At 40.1% G+C, this 20,923-nt stretch overlaps 1 protein-coding gene across 8 annotated transcripts in view; it reads right to left on the bottom strand.

Annotated features, from left to right (window-relative positions):
- Positions 1-20,923, bottom strand: part of rhea (Talin_middle and talin-RS domain-containing protein rhea) — a 55,539-nt gene that overhangs the window by 12,448 nt on the left and 22,168 nt on the right. For 4 of the 8 annotated variants that reach the window (XM_069124703.1, XM_069124704.1, XM_069124702.1 and 1 more), the window contains 7 exons: positions 5,163-5,352; positions 4,223-4,624; positions 3,566-3,836; positions 2,752-3,255; positions 2,278-2,375; positions 1,364-1,452; positions 157-615 (listed from right to left, as the gene is read on the bottom strand). In XM_069124703.1, the coding sequence (XP_068980804.1) occupies positions 157-615; positions 1,364-1,452; positions 2,278-2,375; positions 2,752-3,255; positions 3,566-3,836; positions 4,223-4,624; positions 5,163-5,301 (1,962 nt within the window). In that variant the 5' untranslated portion in view covers positions 5,302-5,352. Of the gene's footprint in view, positions 1-156; positions 616-1,363; positions 1,453-2,277; positions 2,376-2,751; positions 3,256-3,565; positions 3,837-4,222; positions 4,625-5,162; positions 5,353-15,285; positions 15,821-17,567; positions 18,406-20,923 lie in introns of those variants that run through there. The other 4 variants (XM_069124706.1, XM_069124708.1, XM_069124705.1 and 1 more) reach the window with 4 other exon arrangements.

Below are 20,923 nucleotides of genomic sequence, written 5' to 3'. Positions count from 1 at the left end.
TGTAAAATCTCCGCGAATCTAATCCAAATTGTTGTGATCACGTACGAGTCAATGATACTACGTACTCGTAGTTAAGAGTTAATACATTTTTCCTAATATCAAAGAAATCCATACGAATATCCCAGCGTTTTCCACAAGAATACCAAGATACCATACCTCTTTAGTTTCAGGTTCGGTGGCTTTGAGCAAGTCGGAGAAGGCGGAGCACAGCTTCCTCGCTGCATCCAGCAGTTTGTCTCCCGAAGAATCGTCATCCATCAGGGCGGCGATCATTCTGACGCCTTTCGTCATCTCCGGCAGATTGGTTGCGATCGTTGTGATAGCTGCACCTACCGCTGTGTGATCCACGTCGTCGGCTGGACCGGAAGTCAAGGTGACCACCTGAGCTGTCGCGGCGTTCATCGCCGCGATCTGAGAGCCAACGTTCTGTTTGTGCGTATCGATCGTCTGTTCGATCCATTTCAACGAGGCCGGATCGTTGCCCAGTTCTGGAAGCTGAGCCTTGCAGGACAGCTCCGTCTCCGCGATGTGGATCACCTCGTGACCAGCGGTGATAGTCGACAGTAAGGCACGTTGTGGTTCGGACAGGACGGATGTGACCTTGGTTTGTTGCACCTGGTTGCGGTTAGACTTGCATTAACTTAAGAATCGGTCGATGGATAAACGGACGGATGCGTGTTGTACCGACGTATCGTGATCGAGGTGATTTGAAGGCGCTCCGTCTTCTCAGCGAATCTTTCCACGCCTTCAAATTGCCCGTTCAAATTGATTACTACTGAACAATCGTTCCTCAATGACGAGTGTACAAATAAAGAATGCATATGCCGAATAAAAATTCTTAGGATACGGAATTCACCAATAGACTAGGTAAATTCCATCCAAGTACTTTTATACCTCGGTGAAGTTTAATATATTTTAGTCACGAAAATCAAACTTAATGAAATTAAGAATTGGAATGATGTAACAGAAATTTACTTAAATGCCAATGATATATAACAAAAAGTTTTATCATCGAGTACCTACTCTGTGTCCGCAATAGAAGGCGCCTAGCATGAAAACAAATTTAACCGTCAATTAGTTTTACGCAATTGTTTCGGTATGCAACGAAATTGTTTTATTATATTGATGTTGAACTTAAATATACCGTTGATATTCGCTGCGATCCATACAATAATGGTACTACTAACTAATGCCATAACAAAGCAGTTCAACAGCTCTCGCTCAAGCGAATGATCAGTGTTATTCTACAGAAAATTTATATAGAGAGATATGGGCAAAAATAATCTCGAATATACTTTAATTTCGGTCAGGAAACATTGAAAATTCAACGTGAGCAGGAGCTTATGCCTTTGATAAATCTTACCATCGGTGGAGCGTGAGCGATGTTCACCTGGCCGCTGACAGTCGTGTATTGAGCACCGCCCATGTGCCCGGTCCCATATGGTCGAGCCCCTACAAACCGTATCATGCAACTATCCGAATGATATTTACAGAGATCGATCCACAGGATCGATTGATCGTCCGATAGGGAAGCTTGAATACGCAAACAGATCTGCTCCATGAATTGCGAAGCAAGAGCATTTCTCACGAATAAGCGTCAAATATTTCGTTTAGTACATACAAAATAAAGGGTCCAAGATTTACAAAAATGAAAATGCGACTTTTAAAAAATGTATAGGTATGTACAAAACAATTATACAAAAAGGAAATCATCCAAAGAATAACGAATGACTAAATAGAAATAGAAAAATGTATAGATATATACAAAATTATTGTAAAAGACCGAGTAGGCAATCGTGCAAAGACCTCTAGAGTTTCTGCATCTTTTCTCACAGCTTTGACAGTTTGGCAAGGACAGAGTTTAATCGAAGCCACACGACATGTGTACATTTTTCGATAACCGGTCTATCTATTTATGTATAGAAAATAGCTGAATAAATAGTACGATAAAATTTACTTCTTTACAGCTTCCAAACAACCAACTGACTTTAAATAGAAATAATTTTCTTTGGAGCAAAAATCAGACACGTTTCTTAGGCCAGCGCGCAAGGCACGACATATTATTTGGCATCGTATAAATCGTTGAATAACCACGCCAAAATACAGTGTCTTGTTTCTGATTCGTTGAAGATTATTTATGAAATCTTAATACATATTTTTCTCTTAGCTTCCTCGATAAAACGGAATTGCGTATTAATATTTTTTTAAGTTTAGGGATGATACAAGACACTGATTTCGAGGTTCACGAAATTGGGAAAAATTTCTGAAAATTTTTACCGTCTGCACCGGTTCTCATAACCGCAGGTATGGCAACTGACACAGCTTCCACGTTTCCTTTGCCGACGTTGCTCGTTTCGTGTTGCATGATCGTTGCTCTGTAAAAACATACCGCGTGTTTACTGGAAACAATACACATCCAACACACATAGTCAGGAAATTTACTTCAAATATTTCTCTCTATTTTTCGCTTCCATATAACTTCTTTGCTTTTTGTTCAAAAACTCTTCCATAATATCACTTTGTCGTCCACGATAACAAAACGAAGAAAAGACACAAAAAAGAAAGAAACCGCCGCGACTCTCTTCGCTACGAAAAATCGATATTCAATAAGCGATATTGGATAATCGAGATTGGCAAAGTGAGTCTTGACCTATCAGCTTCGATAATTCCCCTAATAAACAATCCATCGTCGTTTCACTTAACGGAATTAGTACTGGTACTAAAAATTAATACGTATGTTGTAATACTTACTTCAATGGCGATACACTATCTTCAACCATCGTTGAGCCTTCGTCTCCTTCGATACCAAAGTGATCTTTAGCTTTTTGCTTTTTAAGAATGATATCGATGTAGCCAGAGATTAGCTGAAGTATCTGTTCCGCTTCTGTAGTCTGTACGCTGTAATATTGGTCAGAATAATCGCCAAAGTCGAGCGTAAACGTGTTCGGAGAGGCTCCCCAACGTCGGACGGTGGTCAACGGCCAGGTTTTTAAGATTTCTTTCGTTTTTTCATCGAGTCGCAAGACGGAGTCTTTGGTGACGCCGAGCAAACGAGGCACCAACTTGTTCTTTCCTTTCATTTTCTCCTTCACTAAGAAGAACGTGACGCCGTAAGTACTCAAAGATCTTGCCGTTTTCGTATACAACACTTTGGAGTCCAGTTCTGACAGACCGATGTGCTTCTTGTGCTCTGCAAAAATTTTCTTCTCGATACCCTTCACCTTCAAGTAGGACTGCGGTAAAAATTCCTTGAGGCTACGGGATCAGATTGAAAAATCTTGATTAGATATTATTTCGAAGGAGCTTTTACAGAATTTTTGTAACCTTTTATTATTTCTTCAAGTATCGTCGTTCAAAGATTCAACGAAAAATGCTCAAAAATGTTGTCATTTATTTAAAGGAAGAAAAAGAAAAATTCTTCTTCGCAATTTTGAATCTTTTCGCGTTGTTTACTGTGCCGATGTTCTTATCCTAATTGGATCAGATTTCTCGTACAGTTATTGTTAAAAATATCGCAATAAGTGGAAACGGAAGAAATCAATATTTCTTATCTGAAAAAGCTTACTCGAGAAAGCCTGGCTTGTGCTTGTCTTCCTTGTGATCACCGAACTGGATCTGGCATTGTATTCCAGCGAAAATACAAGCTTTTTCCTGAGTAACCGGATGCGTGCCATCTAGAATTGCGTCTCTTGCTTGAACGTACAAAAGAGATAATTGCACCGGATCTCGACTGTCGATATTTTGATCTGAGAAGAAAAACTTTCGCCGCAGCAGCACCGTTTCCGACTCGTCTATTCCTTGCTCTCGTAAAGTCTTACTGGGATCTATCCAGTTTACTGGAAGAACAAAATGACATTTCATCACGCCATGAAAATCTATGATTTATACGCAGACGATTCATTGAAAATCTTTACCAAAAAAAAATATATATATATATATATCTTTAGCCTTAATTCTCCTTGCGTGAAAATTATATTTTTCACGTGTATGAGAGGATCAAACTAAGGTTGCACGTCTATATCACCACTAAAGTAGGATAAAAAAAGGTTCTACTATTAAAAAATACGTCAACGTCTACGAACGCATTGGCAAGAACGAAATACCCGGTCGTGCGTACAACACTTTCTTTCCACGCGTTTCTCTGCAAACATTAAATTCCTCGTTTCCGCAAGTTTAATAAGTCCGAATTTTTATCGCGACTAGATCAAGGCTCGTTGCTCACCTTCGTCGTCGGTTTTAAGCTTCTTCCTTAACTGATCCATCTTCGCGTCCCGCTCGCCTTTCTCCTCTTTTCTCCTCTTGAGCGTGAGGGTGCCGAAATTGCCCGGCTTCTGGTTCTCAGTCTCCTCGTCGGCCAACTCGCGCACCAACGAGTACTCGTCGTGGTTCGTGATGCCTATCTTCGTACAAATTACTACCATGAGATTGGCGACGGGCTGACTGTCATCCACCAACAACGTCTTCAGCGTTCCATCCAACATGCGCACTCGAAGGGTCCGCAGTTTACGCCGGTACTCGAGAAGATCGCCGTTCCTCAGAATGTAATAATCGAGATTCCGGCCCGGCTCTAGCCAAACCCCCTTCTTCACATCCTCGTCGGCAAGGAATAATCCGTAGTCCTTGGCTGTCGATGCAAGAGGAAAACGCGCGGTCATTATCATCATGCTACACGGTTATGCATGGAATTCTCCTGGACTCGTTAGCTTTTAGACGAGCTTTTTCCCTTCGTTATTGAGTTTTCCTTTGTTTCTATATAGAATAGTTGCTCGACTATTTGCTAGGGATTCCGGGAGGATTTTCGTGGGTTTGTGCCTCGAACTGGCTAATAGAGATTAAGAAGTTGGCGGTTTAGTGGGTTAGGTGTTTTATTTTTTGGCAAAGTTGGAGAGTCGTAGGAGCAGTTTCTCGCGACAAGTGATCGAGACAGCGAAGTAGAATTGCAAGGGGCTGTTTGTGGAAAAGACAGAATCTTCGACGCGATTAACTTGATAAAATCGTTTTTCTTAGTCAGCAATTTTGTCGTTAACGTCTAACATCCATACGTAAAGAATATCGTCGAAAAAATGAAAAAATAAAGAGGACAGAAGGGAAGAGATAAATGCAAATTCGTTTGTTCGTTAGTACAGCATCATAGGATATTTCGGGTGCAAGTAGGAGCTTACGTTGGCCCATGTTACCCGCTTCAGCGAGTTTCTCTCTGATAATACGGCAAGCGTCGTAAATGGATGTGCTCGGGTCGAATTGCATCATCTTCGTGGCGTTTTTCTCCGGGATGGAGATACGCAAGGATAGGGTGGCCATTGCGGCTGCCTGGGATGATCTGTGTGCACGAAAACCACCGAAATCACACGACTGAAACACAAAAATAAAGTCGATTAGTTAGCATGATTTCTATCCTCTGCTTTCTTCTCTTTCTTTTGTTCAAATATATAAACGACGCAAGTCGTTCACTCGAAATAGACAGAAATGCAATTTTTAGCTCTGTGGGAAACAGGTTCTTGTATCTTCTTCTTATATCGGTTACAATTTCAATTCAATTGTAAAATGAAAAGAATTAGTCGTTCTGTCGAGTTTTTGTAGTTCTAATGATACAGTTAACGTTGAAAAATAAAGTACATTGATCTGGTAGATGCACGTCTGTCGTGTTTGTTCGCAATTACTGGAGCTAGTATTAAACAAGAAACACGCAGCGCTTGATCGTCGAACGACTCACGGTATTACGAAGAACATAAAATACTACGGGAATATGCGATTTCTAGTTTACTGAATCAAGTGCAACAAGTTGCAAGAGGGCGAGCATTGTGCTTGCTCGCGGGTCACCGTTCTAACCATTCGCGTAATTGCACATTATCATAAAACAACGGATAGTTCTTGCTTGTTGTACGCGAATATATTTTCTCTCTCTCTCTCTCTGTCTCTCGTTAATTTCCCCTTTTTACACCGAAGAGTTTCAATGTAATAATCGCGAATGATGAGACTATTTGGATGTACAACTAGGTCGATTTACGAAGAGTAATTTAATCCTTCGCTTTATAATTGCTTCAAGAAATCGTTAAATTCTCTATTTCTGTTGGAAATGGAACAACTAAATATATAAAATTATGATAAAAATAAAATAACTCTTGACTGGGATATTATCGTTTAATTACCTACTTACATTCGACGATGCCAATCGATCGAAAGAGTATTCATATTTACGAGTATCGAAAAGTATCTTTTCCAGCTGATTGCTGAATAAGAAGAAGATAAGAAGAGAGGGAGAGAGAGAGAGAGAGAAATTTTCAAGCCCTGCGTTCCATCGTTTTGTATCGGTTTTCTGAGAAACCTAACAGAGCAACGGATTAAAAATGTCCCGCTATCGTATGAAAGAGGAAGCAACCGTGGGACTTCTGTCTATATATTGATCTACCGAGGTATGGTACATTTGCCATAGAATTTGCCACAGGGTGCAGTGTGGGATCCAGCACGGGCGTAGAACCCACCCCACGTCACGGTATTCGGCTAATAAAAATAAATTGTCACCGGCTCCGGGCTAATTAAATCGATCCGAGGATACGAATCTTTCTCATCTACTCCCCATGGAGAGAAATACCGCCCGCCATGCTCTGTTTGCATCAACAAATTACCAATAATCCCTGTACATTTGTCGAATAAATCACATTGATGAAACAGACTTCGATACATTACGCTCCTTGCCGAGAACCCTTTTAATCGTCCAATTTAATTGTCAGAAACGTTGAAATAAATAGATTAAAAAATGAGTAAAAGTTGGCTACATTTTATGCCTCGATATTTTAGTGGAAATTTCGTAATGTAAAATTCCATTTTGTCGAATATTGCATTCTTGACTGGAAGAAAATTTCTGTGCCTCTGTGAAAAATATTTCACACGAGAATGAAAAGACCGTCGACAGCCTTGGTTATGTTAATTGGAAAGTTGATTAATTACGAAGTTCCGTTCATGATGAAATAGTTGGGCCCAAGAGGGAACAACGTAAGGCTACTTCGTGCAGACCGAGAACTCTACTAACAAAAACTAATAGATCTAGGAATTTAATAGCAAGAAGGGGCATTCTGCGTATTCTGATATCATTTTATGGAAGAATAAAGATAAATCTATCGATTTCCTACATTGATTCCGTCAACTTCCTAAGGAGAGGACATTTTTCTAAAAAATCTTCCTAAAGTTCACCCCAGACGTAAGATACGAAAATCTCAAAGATTCGAAGCTTATAAAAGAAACGAGAAATTACGATATTCTGTTTAGAACTGTGAATCGAGAATTTCTGAAAGAAGAATGCATTGTCCGTAGACTATCACGACATACGGTATATTATCAGGATCTAAACGAGCAGAGGTCGCCAATTATAGGCTGTTTCGTTCGTTTACTCGACTCCTTTTTTTTATATCCGTCTCGATGGCAGAGCAGGGGGGTGGTCCATGCGCATAAATTCGTTGCAAGTACACCCTACGCCAATGTGAACTTCCACCCTTAGAGGTTGCCAGGCAACGCCGGTCTCTGACTGTGTCAAACTCAAGCACAACCACCCCAGACCATCCCTTCTTACGAGTCCATCCCGTCGACCCTCGCCTCCCTTGTTCCTCTCTCTTTTCATTTTCTCTTCTCCATTTTCCTTACTTCGCCGCTGTACATCGGCCTCTTTTGTTTACTCTTTTCCTCCTCGGTTACCGTATTTTCTATCTTTACACCTATCATTGTACAACTTTTATACATTCTTCCTCTTTTCTTACCCGTTTCGTTATTTCTATCCTCTTTCCCGTGAATCTAATTTTCCGTTCTTGCCGTCTTATTTCGTTTCTTTTTCTTTGCTTTCTTATTTGCTCCTTTGTTTCTTATCTTTATTTCTTCCTCTACCTTTTTCCTCGGTTTTAGTTAGACCGTTGGCGTTATTGTCTCTCCGGTGTCTCGTTTTCTACTATTCTCGGCGCAGCGCTTTCTTTGTTATCTCTTTATCGGCTTTCAACGGTGCTCTCATTCCTTTTTCACTTTTTGATTCGTTTCTCTTTCATGCTTTATCTCCTCTTATTATCCTCGCTTTCCTGCTTGCTAGTTTCTTCTTTGTCACTACTATTGCCGTTTTATTACCAACCCTTTTTGGCTCTACGTTTTTTCCAATTTCTATATTACTCTTTCGCATGCAAATCTCTCATCGGTATTTTTATTTCTCTAGTTCTTCCCTCTTCTCCCACTTTCATTCTGTCCTTATTTTTCTTCCATTTCGTTACATTATTTTCACATTCGTCCGTGACACTATCTCGAACCTCTGCTTTCGTCCAATTTTATCGTCTTCGATTTTTATGCGTTTTCATATAGTTAGATACGATTAGTTTTAATGTAAACAAAAAGAAGGACGTCGTGTTCAAATTCACGACAGCGGCTAGCAATTAACATCAAAGTGGAAAACATTTCCAAGGAAATATTATAATTCTCGGCGCCTCTTTATTCATTATTCAACGGTATCTCAGAACTTGGAACATGATCTTGTTTTATAGCTACTTCTCTAGTCCGTTAACCGTTGTAAATGGAATCAAATTATCGCCAAGGAATTCAACTCCGAGTTCGTGTTAAAAATTCACTAAAGAATGACTTTGAGTAATTTGACGGATTTATACTAAAAAGAAAGGAACAACTAACTAAATTCAATAACGCAAGATCTACCGTAAGATCATTTTCCAGGTAAACTGGAGGATGAATTGTACCGAAGTTATTATTACTAAACGTAAATGAATAAACGTTGTTGAAGATCGTAAAAGGTAAACGAAGTGGTAGTTGTTATAATTTAGAAGTGGGTGGTTAAAAATGGTTCGAGCGACGAATAAACTGTCGGTACTACGCCAGCAACGAATCTGCTTTGATAATCGTGCAAGTTTGCACGAAACTTTGTCTCGGGTTCGCTTTAAAACAGCCGCCCAATAATGCATGCAACGATACTGTACAATTGCTTGACTAATAATTTCGTTTAACGTTATCTTTAAACGAGTTCAGTCGTTCGGTATTCATGAGAGTCGTACATAAGGACAAGCAAGAAATTTCGCTGAATGTTTCTCAGATCGGTAAAAATTGGTCTCTGAATTATTTAAGAATCTCTTTTTGGCTCGAAAGGGAAGAGAGCTCGAACGATACATCTGTGCGAAATAATCGAAATTTTGCAACAGATCTGATTCGTCGTTTACAAAGTTACTCGCTCGACCGCGATACGTCACTTTCCAGTTTCCATGGAATGTATTTAGAGGAATGACCTCATTACCTGTAATTAGGTCAACCGTATGAGTGCAACTATGCAACGGCGATGCGCTCCAACGTCGTTCGAATCGTTCTTTGAACGTTTCGACCTTCGTATCAAAAGCTATTACGCATGTTATTTTACGTATGTCTGAATTTCTTTGTACATTAGATACAAAAAAGAATCCTCCGCGCTCTAAAAATCTGTCATACAGTAATACATACATATATCACGCGAATATCTACTTTTGAAGCTTCCAAACTTTCTGCATATTGTGTTGCACACTTTTAGCGTTGGTATATAACCCAAAAATTCTACCAAGCGAGCTTCAAGACTTTTAAGTAGACCGTGTGAAACGGTCACGGTTCTACCCAAACGACCTTACGAATGAATATTTTACAGCCAGCTTGCAAAAAATTCCTCATAGGCTGAAACGCGTCGTTTCGTCGTTTAAGGAGTAGGTCGGTGGAATTTCCGACAAGTGAACAAAAAAACTAGTGATTTATTAGAAATTAGCAAAGATTCCAATGCTACGTGCAATGACAATAATGAAAGCCCGATAAAATTGTAAGTCAATCGGAGCAACGACTTGCTTTCGAATCACGAAACGAGTCCGTTAGCGCAGAATGGGTTATAAGCTCGATATGGGTGGCAATGGGTATCGAGGCTGACAACAATCAAGAGAGAAGGGAAAACAAGGAGAAAATAAATAGGAAGCAATACGATCCGCGTGTTAACCGAAAGTGGATCGATCGCAGTCTCTAAATTTAGACGTCAGTGTCTTTCCACGGTGATGACGCCTGACGGCAACTAATTGAGGGTCCGTCGATTGCTACGAGGTAACGAAGACACGATTATGCACGCTCTACAAGATTCGGTAATCAGGGGTTCGGTTCTCTTAATGGAACCTGGCATACGTGCCAATCACGTGGTATCCCGCTGTTGATACGACGAGCATGAAAAATAATCTTTCGCTTAACTTTGCTTGTTTAAGCTCGACTTTTGTTCATTGACTTTATTCCAAACGACTAACAGAATACGTTCATATATTTCGGAACGACGATCAGTTAGTTAATCGATGAACGTGGACGACGGTAAGTTTGGATTTTCATGTAATTTTTCGATCGTTTACATGGTGTATTTTTGTATCGATGAGTTTAGAACATAAGTGAATTTGTTCGATAAACACGGAATTACATAAATCTTTTGCGAGTAGAATAGAGCGATAAGATCGAATAAGAATAAGATTGATAAGTATATATCGATCGACACGGTTAGATGGGAATTGCTACTAATTTCGGATGGATCAAAAACCAATATAGAGTCAACGTTCTCCCTCTGTTTAGCGCTAACTAGCACGGGGAACTTCAGTGAAGTGCTCTTAACCGAACTCACTCGCCTCGCCTGTACGTGGTATTGGCTGGGATCCATGGGGGAGGGGGGTTACAGCGATGTATAAGCCTTTGATTCCCATAGCTGGCATAACGATGTACATAATCTGCGAAACTTTGTTAATTTCTATCTCTATCGATACAAAAACACGACAATTTATTTCGTACAATTTATTTCCTGTATCCGACATCGATGAATTTGATAATATTAACGTTCGATCACACGAACGTGGGAAAAGCCGAGTAAAATCTCTACCAAAATTCGTAGAATAATTTTCACAGTGAGAAGCTCTGAATTTATTAGGCATCTATCAAAGCGAACCTCCAAGCACGTGAAAAGCAATATCGATGCGAAACCAAGGAACGAGGAACGATGTCGCGACACGAAGCGCAAAACCGAGTAACGGAAAGTGCAGTTCCGCCACCCGCGGAAGTTCGCGGAAGAAACAAGGAAGATTGTTTCGCTTTTCTCCTCGATCAAAAACCATCGAGATCGCGCAACCACTTACGGCCATTTACTTTCGATCGACACCGCGTTCTACTTGCAACGCTCTATTTTCGCCCATCTTCGAGCGTCGGAACCAAGCATCGTCAGCTTTTTTAACTCCATCGTCACTTCGTGAGCTTCGTCTTTTTCCAAAGCTATCCCACCCATTGCCACCCTCGTGTCACCTATCGAGCCACGTGGTTCGGACCATCTCCTTTTATCGCGTCCTCGGCACCCTTCGTCACGAACCAGCTCGTCGCAACGTTTCGTGACGCGACCAGCGGCACACTGACATCGAATCAATTTATGCAAGATTCTCGTTCAACTCCGAAATTATTTCGGAAGCTTCTCGAGACGTTTGGAAAATTTCTGCAGCGATTTTGGCTGAACGTAGGAAAGATTTCTATATTTCAATTATGTGTCTGTAACTCGAAATTCACATATCGATATACTTTTAAAGTTTATTTTATTTCTTGCTGTATTTTATTAATAATGGCATTGTACTTCTACAAATAATCCATCAGCGCAATATCGAGACAATTTCATCTGGGCAAATATTGATTCCGCAACAATGTCCAATGGCATAGTTTTCCTTTGCACGTCCCGTCAGGAGTTGGTAAAGAACGACCTCGACCGTAACTACCAACTCTGTTACGAGCTGTTCGAATGACTTATTAACTTACACCCCGGGGAAAACCGACGCCCTACTGTTTCTTTTTTTTTTTTTTTTTTTTTTAGAAACTTTCAGACGTCTTTGAAACGGTTGGACTAACTTCTTTCTCTGCCCAACTCTTTCGTCGGGTAAAATTCTCATCGACCTCTTACTTTCTTTTTTTTCATTTCCTCCTTCTAACGTCGAATGGAAGCCTAACTTTAACCAAAGCGGCAGGTACTTACCATCGTTAAAAATACTAACAGAAAGAAAGACGAATTAAAGTAAACCGGCGAATATATAAATAACTAAATTATTTCGAATACGAATGATTCCAGTTATTTCCGGTAAAAAGGCACATTCCGGTATTTAGTCAAGATTAACACTTTTTAGTTATTTACAGACGTATTCGTGTAAATGAACGCGATCAAAGCGAAATTTACTTTCGGTTTGTAGCAATTCAAATGCAACGTGGCATATACTTTAATCACCGCATTACGTATCAATTTAACGTCGTTACGTTAACAGCGAATATTCAACTTCATTGTCCTTTCGCTCCCTCAAAGGGAAGTTCAACCCTTTCGCTTAAATTCGATTCTATATGTAGCCAATTTCACCCATTAACCCTTCCAAGGCTAACGCTTCGCAGTGTTACAGTTAGAAATGCTATTAAGGAGTCAGTCAGGTAGAGTAGATAATTATTAGTTATTACGAATAAATTTTTGTGTATAACGTAGATTTAGATAATAACGAGTCTATCGACGCTCTTTGCAAACCCTGTTTCCCTTGCCAACCAAAGCACGTGAAGGTTCCCAGCCGCGAGGCATCCATGTGTCACGGATGATCAAGAATCCCGATTATCTACCTCGACGATCGGTGCGACTGAATTTCGCGAATGGCGCAGCAGTAGCAACTACACAGCATCCAAGGTATCTAATTGGAAATTGGGCTAGTCCTCTGATACCCAGAATCGTGGAATGTCGGCTGACGTGGACGTTGACTGTCTTCGTTTCCGGTGCAGGCTCCTCGTGTAAAGATAATTAACTATCCCTGCGAAGCTGCAGCACGGATTCGCGTCTATTCTCCGCTGTGTCCTCTTTATCTCCCCCTTTCTCTCTCTCTCGCACTATCGTGAAAACCCACCTGGAAATTTTGGCACGTTCGCTAAAACGATAGAAAAGGAAGAAAAAAGAGAGAGAGAGAGAGAGGAGGGGTAAAAGAGCAATTCGACCTCTATTGGGCGGATCTTTGTAATATTCGATTGAATTCCACGCGTCCCGCGATGACAGCCGCCTGTTAAATATAATCATCGTTCGATTCGTGTACGTCACTCGCGTATTTATCGCTGTCATCGTCCTAACGAAGTCTCGATCAACGATCGACTTGAATAAAGCGGACGATCAAAAACGGGGAACTCTTTACAAGGCATGCAAGTGGAAAGATTGTCTCGTTTTGTGTTAAATTACAACGCGTGTTTTTTCCAATGGAGAACCGATTATTTACGAGTCTGATAATCCGGAACAAACATTCACCGAGATTGTTTCGATATCGTGCCGGAAACGTTTATAGAATTTGTTTGCGTAATCAGAAAGCAAATCTATTCGGTCGATTCCAATCGAACAATAGATTACGTTTGACGATAAAAATACGTAATAACTTACATTTGGGGTAATTACAACTTTTCTTCTATACGTATAACCGCAACTCGGCTTTAGTTTCCCAGATATTCATACTTTTGCTACTTTTTATCTTAACGTGAGTTAGGTTCGGATTACCTTTATGTACGGACACGATGATATTATACGTATGAATATTCGTAGCTCTCGCGTAGCTAAGCTGAGTTCCTTTCTTATCTCCCTGTGGTTCCAAATCGAAAGACGAGACGTATAAACCCATCGCGACACCAACGTACCTATAACATCATCCGTAGATAAACCTAATCCAACCTAATCTACACCAAGATAAAAAATAGCAAAAGTAGGTATTTTTAGAAATATCTTCGATATTTTGAAGAATGTTGACCTTAACGACATATCTGAAGATCACTAAAATCGGTGAGGTGTACCCTCTTCTATATAATTATGTACCCAAATTTTAATCCACTACCTTGGACTCTATCAAGTACCTCATATTCATCTTTTAAATTTCATCTATGCATTCAAGTGAGAGTAAGTAACTGGGATAGGCTTTGAATACAGCAAAAAAGAAGTAAAATAGTAAAATAAGATCTGAAATATAATCGACGTCTTGACTTTCGTTACAAAGGGAATACATACATATTTCAAAATAGCTTAATGTTGTATAGATGTAATTAAGAAATGTAATTACGTAATCTAGTAAAAGTGCAAAAAGCTAGATGCTTTACGAGATGTTGCAACTACGGAACTTTCGTTATCTATCCTTTTTGACAATGTTCTTCCGCAAGATTGAATACGTTTCGTACCATGTGACCAGCATGAAGCTATACCAGCACATAACGCACAAACTATGACTATGCGTCTTCGTATACAAGTATGACGAACAATGAACGATGCAACGAACAGTACTTCAACACATTTGGTATCGTACCATCCATCAACTTCGGTCTTTCTAATTCCTCTATCTTCGACGTATTCTAATAGTGTCAAGTATTTTATTGGATTAACGTGTTTTTAAAAGAAATAATAAAATATTTCATTTGCAAAAGGATCTGATAATCGATGTCCCACTTTTTATCTCTGTCTTTCTTTTAGAAAGGAAAGAAAAGAAAAGTTGGGAAGAAAAATTTGAAACATAGGATGATAAAGGCAATCGATTTATGCAAAAAGTGAAATGGCTCTGTTAGAGTGACGAATGCAATTGCACTTTGCAGCTGCACCGCTGGACTAGTGAAAAAAGTACGATTATAGAAAGTTAGACCTCGTTAAACCATTCAACTTTTTTTTGCCGTCGCTTTTTCCTATTTTCAACTGAAAAAGAGATATGGCCTGTCCCAGTTACGAATTGCAAATAGAAAGCTTATCGTTCGATCGAGGTTCCCATTAATAAATCATTCAACGGATAATAAAGAGTTACCTCAAAACAATTATCATTAATCCCTAACAGTGTATCTATGATGTAAGATCCTCTTAAATTCCTGTATCGTAATTAAACTATTTTATTATTATATAACGATATTTCGTGCTTAAAATATTCCTAAACTAGAAAGTAAGGTGTTTTATTCCTTCATGAATAGAAATTACACGCGATATATTTAGGCTACCTCGTAAAGCGTTCACGTATACTCGAGATTCTCATTTAACCTCTAAATGTCCGAATCTATTTACTCTAATCGCGGGTTATTTCGTATACATGATAATACATGGCGTAATATAAGTATGAAAGTACAAGAAAGTACGAGAAAGTACGAGAACTATCAAAATGTAAAAATTAATTTACTGCAAGAATAAATTTGTTAAATCAAACTTAAAAATAAATCCAAAGAAAAGCAAGTAGACAGAAGTAAGTGAAGCTTGGGAAAATTCCAACTAACCTATATGTATATTGTTATACAACACTCACGAAATTGGTGTTTGAACTGATGTCCATATAGCCACGAACTTTCCCACAAAAATATCACGTTAAATTTCAAAAATGATGGTCCAATATCATCCTCGAAATAAATGCAAAGCTAGCTGAATAAACGTGACCAATAGAGAAGCTAGAAGCCTCCCTGTATGCAAGATCCAACATCAGTCGCACCATCTGCACCATCACACGCGGCTGTAAACACCCTCGAAGCATTGCGTCGTCGACTCGCTTTCGAACGGAGACAACAACGCGCTACGTATTTCGTCACTCGGTCGCGTCAAAGTCGAGGATCCATCTGGAGCGAAAAGCGTTCACAAAACCCGACACAACGTTTCAACGTCGACGATCGACCGACGAATGAACGAGACATCGCGAACCGCAGGTCAAATCGAACGAACCGATTAAAAGACACGCGCGTGGTTCGAATTGTTCGATGGAATCGCGAGCAGAGCTAACACGTTGTGCCGATAGACCGACGATCGGAAACTGAATGCATCGCGGTCTCGGCTGGGACTCGAATGTGACCGAGAGGATTGTTGGGAAACCACCCCTCGAGCCATAGGAGAGGGGGGTAGGGACAAGGGGAAGTAAATAAGGCCTGGGTGGGGGAAAGGAGACGACAGGAGGGTGCTAGTGAATTCACACCGGGGATGCTCGGAGCTTCTGCGCACTATTGCCCCAGTAACACACCCCCGTAAACCAGCCGTGGAAAATTCGAACAACGTGCGAGCTGGAACAAATTCTCTGTTTTCGTCGGGCACTCGTGAGAAGCAGAGACAGGAAGTGGCCGTTTCTGCGGTATGGAAACGGTCAGTTTGAATCTTCGGAACGCTAGATTCTGGGCTGGTTTGGTCGAACCCGTGGTATTTGGTGCGTTGATAAGCTTGTTTCAAGGAAAACGAACAAAGTACGACGAATATATTGGGAAATACTTAAATATTCTTTGACGTTAGTACGGTACTGTTCAGAAAGATGGATATTTCTATAAAATTTTCCTATTCCTATGTAAAATTTCCTGTGGAAATCTTTGTTATTCTCTATTAAAAATATCGATCAAGCGATGAAGTTTGCTACCTAAGTTGCGTTTGAAATAACATACAGAAACTTAGTAAATTAAACGATAGAAACTTCGGTACCTTTAAATTAGAAAAATCTTCTATTACAACGTTGATATTAAAGCTTATATCGCGAGGAGATCGATCATAGAGTAATCATCGAGTTAATGCGTTATCACGGTTAATAACTATCCCGTGAACCCCAAATTCCAGCGACTTATACTTTTCAACCCCCCAGGGTGCCACGTGAAACACAATACGTGGTATAATTGCGATTCGCCAAGCCACTAATTGGTCACAAAAGCATGGGGTTCGGTTGACAGGAAACCCACTATTTAGATTTATCCGGAAGAACGATTTAATTGTGGCCTAAAAAATATACTCTTGGAAACCCCTCTATTCTGACCATTACCATCCCCTCCCTGTTCGACGACTTCGACGAAGGGAGGAAAGTTGACCCTCGCATTATACTATCTGATTTCGAGACCTTCGAGATCGTCTGTTGCGATTCATCCCTCCCGATAATTGAGTCCCCTATCTTGATTGTTTCACGGCAATCAATTGCTTTGTTCGGATGAAAGAGTCTCGTTTGTTCGCTTGTCCAGGAAACTTATCATTTTTGTCTTCCCGGTTTTTTTATAATATCACGAACGAATAAAGTTTGCTAAGATTATTCGAGACAGAGATAAGTTTCGCGGAATTTCTGATCTACATATAATAAAACTTTCAACACACCCCTAAAATTGTCTTGTTCGTTTTAATGCAATCTTTGTATGCGTAAATATCTTTTTAACTAAAATTGGCACACTTTCTTAATATCACCAAACAGATGCAGAAAAATTTCCTGACTAATACTTGTTTCCATTCGAATACTTGCCACGACATTTCTGCAACGTAGAAATGTTTATCAAACTTTTGAACAATCGATTTGAAGTTTTTCAATCGGAATATTCCTAATGAATAAAGCTTGTTACTCGATTAACAAGTCCGATAAGCCAATACTCATAGCAACAGAAAATTCATATTTGAAACAGAATGAAAGTTCAGTGAGCCAATATTTATCCTAGATTTAATAGAACAAACCAACGCACAGAAAAGAGATCGAGTGAAATAAAATTACCAATACTACCATAAGATACGTATTACAAAATATCAACAACACGTGTACACGCATGCGATTTTTACTCACCGGTCGAAACTCATGTTGCACTCGTTTGTCTCGATTTCCATTTGGATTACAGAGTTTCTTCTGTTTCTCGCTGGATTTTCGTACGAAACGGCACAAAGCAGTTCAAAAAACTTCAGAAATTTCCTTTCTCACCGTTTTGCTCCTTCTTTGCGACGATTGTATCGGTGTGTAAGAGCGCGTGTTTGACACTAGTTTCAATTTCGCAATAAAGAGAACGGAGAGAGAGAGAGAGAGAGAGAGAAGTTTTGTGAAGTTCGAAAGGCACAGAAGAGGACGGACGAGGTTTTCGTCGAAATTTCGTTAAAAATCCGAGGGAGAATAGGGGAGGAGAATGTCGGGATAGGGATAAAGTTTCAATGACCCTTAAACTCGAATTAAGGCAACTGGTTCGCGCACAACGGGCACGAAGCCAATTCGTAAAAGTAAGCTCGAAAGGTGAAACGAAATTTTTCGATCGAAACTCTGCGAACGGTGAGTTCGATCGGTTAAAAAGATCACAGTTTCGGTAAGGCTCTGACCAGTTGAGATAGTCATCTGTACGAGTTACGAGAGCAGCGTGGACGGCCTTTTCCACAAAAAGAAAGAAGAAAAGAACAAGGTGAAATGAAAGCGTTAGCTTATTGTCACCAGGTCGAATTTGGACGGCACTTTAAGGCACGGGAGATGTTTTCCTGTCGCGACAGCCCTACGATTACCGATTAAAAACAATACCGACGTAAATTATTTTCGAAATAAATGTTGAGTAAACGTGGGCAAACTTGCTCGAACAAAGTTACATTTCTCTGTGTTTGAAAACGAGTAAACGATTCTTTCGAAATTTATGATTTCCAAGATTCGGAAAAATAAGAAGATAAACGTTTGAAAGAAATTCTATTTCTCTGAGATAAAAATATAATACGTACTATAGGCAGTTGAAGTAACCGAAGTCACGATGTAACAGAATTATCAAACGTGTTAAAAGAACGGTTCGCAAGAAATAAAAAATTTGTTACCTCGAAAAATGCGAAGTAGCCAGACAGAGGCAAATCTCGAAAGAAACCTTCAAATTTCCAAACCAAAGACACTGAATCGACACCCAAGTTGCGAACGGTGAAAGAAAATTTAAAAAATACTCGAAAGGAAAAGAACTTATCTTAAATCGTAACAAAATGAAAAATCAATTCGTCCCCGAAGAAAATTGGAGAACTAACGACGAAAACAAATCAAACGACGCGTCGACGGGTGATTTTAACAGAGTCAACGGGGACCTTCAACCGAGGATAAACAAATTTCCGTAACGAAAGAAGGAAACAAAGGATGAGAAACGAACAAATATAGAAGAGCAAAGGAAAACGAATGGAGGAAACAAGGAGATAATAGGAGAAACGAATTCGAAATTGAAACTGAAGAGACCGAGAGAGAACTTTGGTACTCGTGATGTTGAGGGGCAATGCAAGGACGAGGACTAGGACGAGAACAAGGATGTTACCCCGACGGCTGTCGCCAAAGAAGTGATAGGTCTGCGGCCTTGCGCGCGGTACCCAAACCAAAGACACCACCAGAGAGGATGCACATGCGCCGATAGAACGACGTTGATTCAACACGGCGATTGGTCGACACCGATGGTGGTAGTTTTCCTTCTACCCCCACTGAGTTTGAGTCGTATCCAGCGATCCAGCCACCCCTCTTGGGCATCGTCGCGCACGCATACGTACGCGCCAGAAAGAACAACGCTTCTGTTGAAATTTCAGTTAACAATATCTAGCTATCTTTCGCCACGATCTTCTTCGTATTTTTTTCTTTTTAACTTCGAGGAATCGGCTGGTATGAAAATTTGTCTCGATTTTTGGTGATCTAAACGAAGTTGTCAAGTAACATTTTTTTGAAAAATGTATCAAAGAATCATCTCGCAGTACCATTTTCTTCGCCTTTTTGTCTTGACTAAGGGACGATGGAAGTTTTCCTTGGGCTTTGATAATTAAAGAAAGTCGCAGCTCCTTCTCTTTCGATACAACGAATAATATAAATTTTGGGAGAGCGATACAAGCTTGATTATGATGATTGTTTCGATATGAAAAATAAACGTGACTAACCCAAAGCTATTTCATTAATGGAAACTCCGTGTTTCTGTATGAACTGTTTCTGTATGTAAACCCTGTAAGTAAAATCGAAAAAGAATCTAATATTCCGGAGAGGGGGAGAAACAGCGTGCAATCTTTCGCTTTGGATAGGGCCAATTCGTTCGATTAATCTCTTGTCAAAGGAAGACGAGCTTTGAGATTCCCGGATCAGTCGAAAATTTTCATAACGATTTTGGTCATTTTCTTGGGGCCGAATTTAAACAAGCAAGCGCACAAAAGGTTGAACGAGGATCGGGCTATAGCAGATGAGGGGGTGCAAAGGGATGGTAATGCGAGTTCGCAGGAGGGAGGTCAGCCATCGAGGGGCAGAAGAGTGTCACTCGGGAGCACGACGTGTAAGAGAATGGTCACCATCCCGGGGGGTGAATTGAGATGTACAGGCAATTTATGCAGCGGCACTTTCGTTCGAACGTCAGCTAGCTGACCATGAATGCTTGCAAAACAGTACGGGGATGATAACACCTTGCATCCTTCGCAAGCAAGGATACGATCTTCTTTTCGTCAACAATCGACATTTTCCTCCTTTCTTTCCTTAACTGCCCGACTGAAGTAAGTAACAGATTGATAAATTAAATTATTAAACTAAATTATCATTTCTCTTTGTCAACGTACCGTCAGTGAGATACCTCGTGTTTTATATCTCAAAAGTATGCAATAACAGCAAAATCGATTGTAACTTTATTTCAATAATTTAAGGAGGAAATTGTCGAAATGCTGTTGTTCCATGAATATTCTGTTATCCATTAAGTGGTTGAGGCGAAATTCAACGAAATGTCATGGTACAAGGGATGATTCACCCTTCCAGGGCCAAAAATGGATTAGTTCCAGAGAAGCAGAGAAGATCGAAGCGTGAAGCAGTATAATATTCCGCGCGAATGCAGTAAAGGCTGTTTTATTTCTTTCTCGCGATACACGATTCAATCATCTCGCAGTTACTACAAACTACGAATCCTCCATCCAAATAATACTTATAAAATCTAAGCAAAAGCCCGGGCTATTACCGGACCTAAAATTAAGTAGAAACCTGAATTTCCTTCGAACGACAGCGTCAGAGATTCAAAGAGAACGAGGGGAAACTACCAGGTTTCGCTATCGAAACACGTTTAAGGGAGCCGCAAGGTGGTCCGAAACAATTGTGAAACACGACGAGGGTGGATACGATTTACTCTGTTAAACGTAGGAGCAAGGGGATAAGAGGAAGGAAGGTAGGAAAAAGGTAGAGCGAGAACACGTGGG

The sequence above is a fragment of the Bombus flavifrons genome, chromosome 12 (assembly GCF_040668555.2).
Source record: "Bombus flavifrons isolate JBK064 chromosome 12, iyBomFlav1_principal, whole genome shotgun sequence".
Taxonomy (NCBI): Eukaryota; Metazoa; Arthropoda; class Insecta; order Hymenoptera; family Apidae; genus Bombus; species Bombus flavifrons.
Note: the sequence above shows the minus strand (reverse complement) of the source record. Positions and strands in the feature narration are given on the sequence as shown.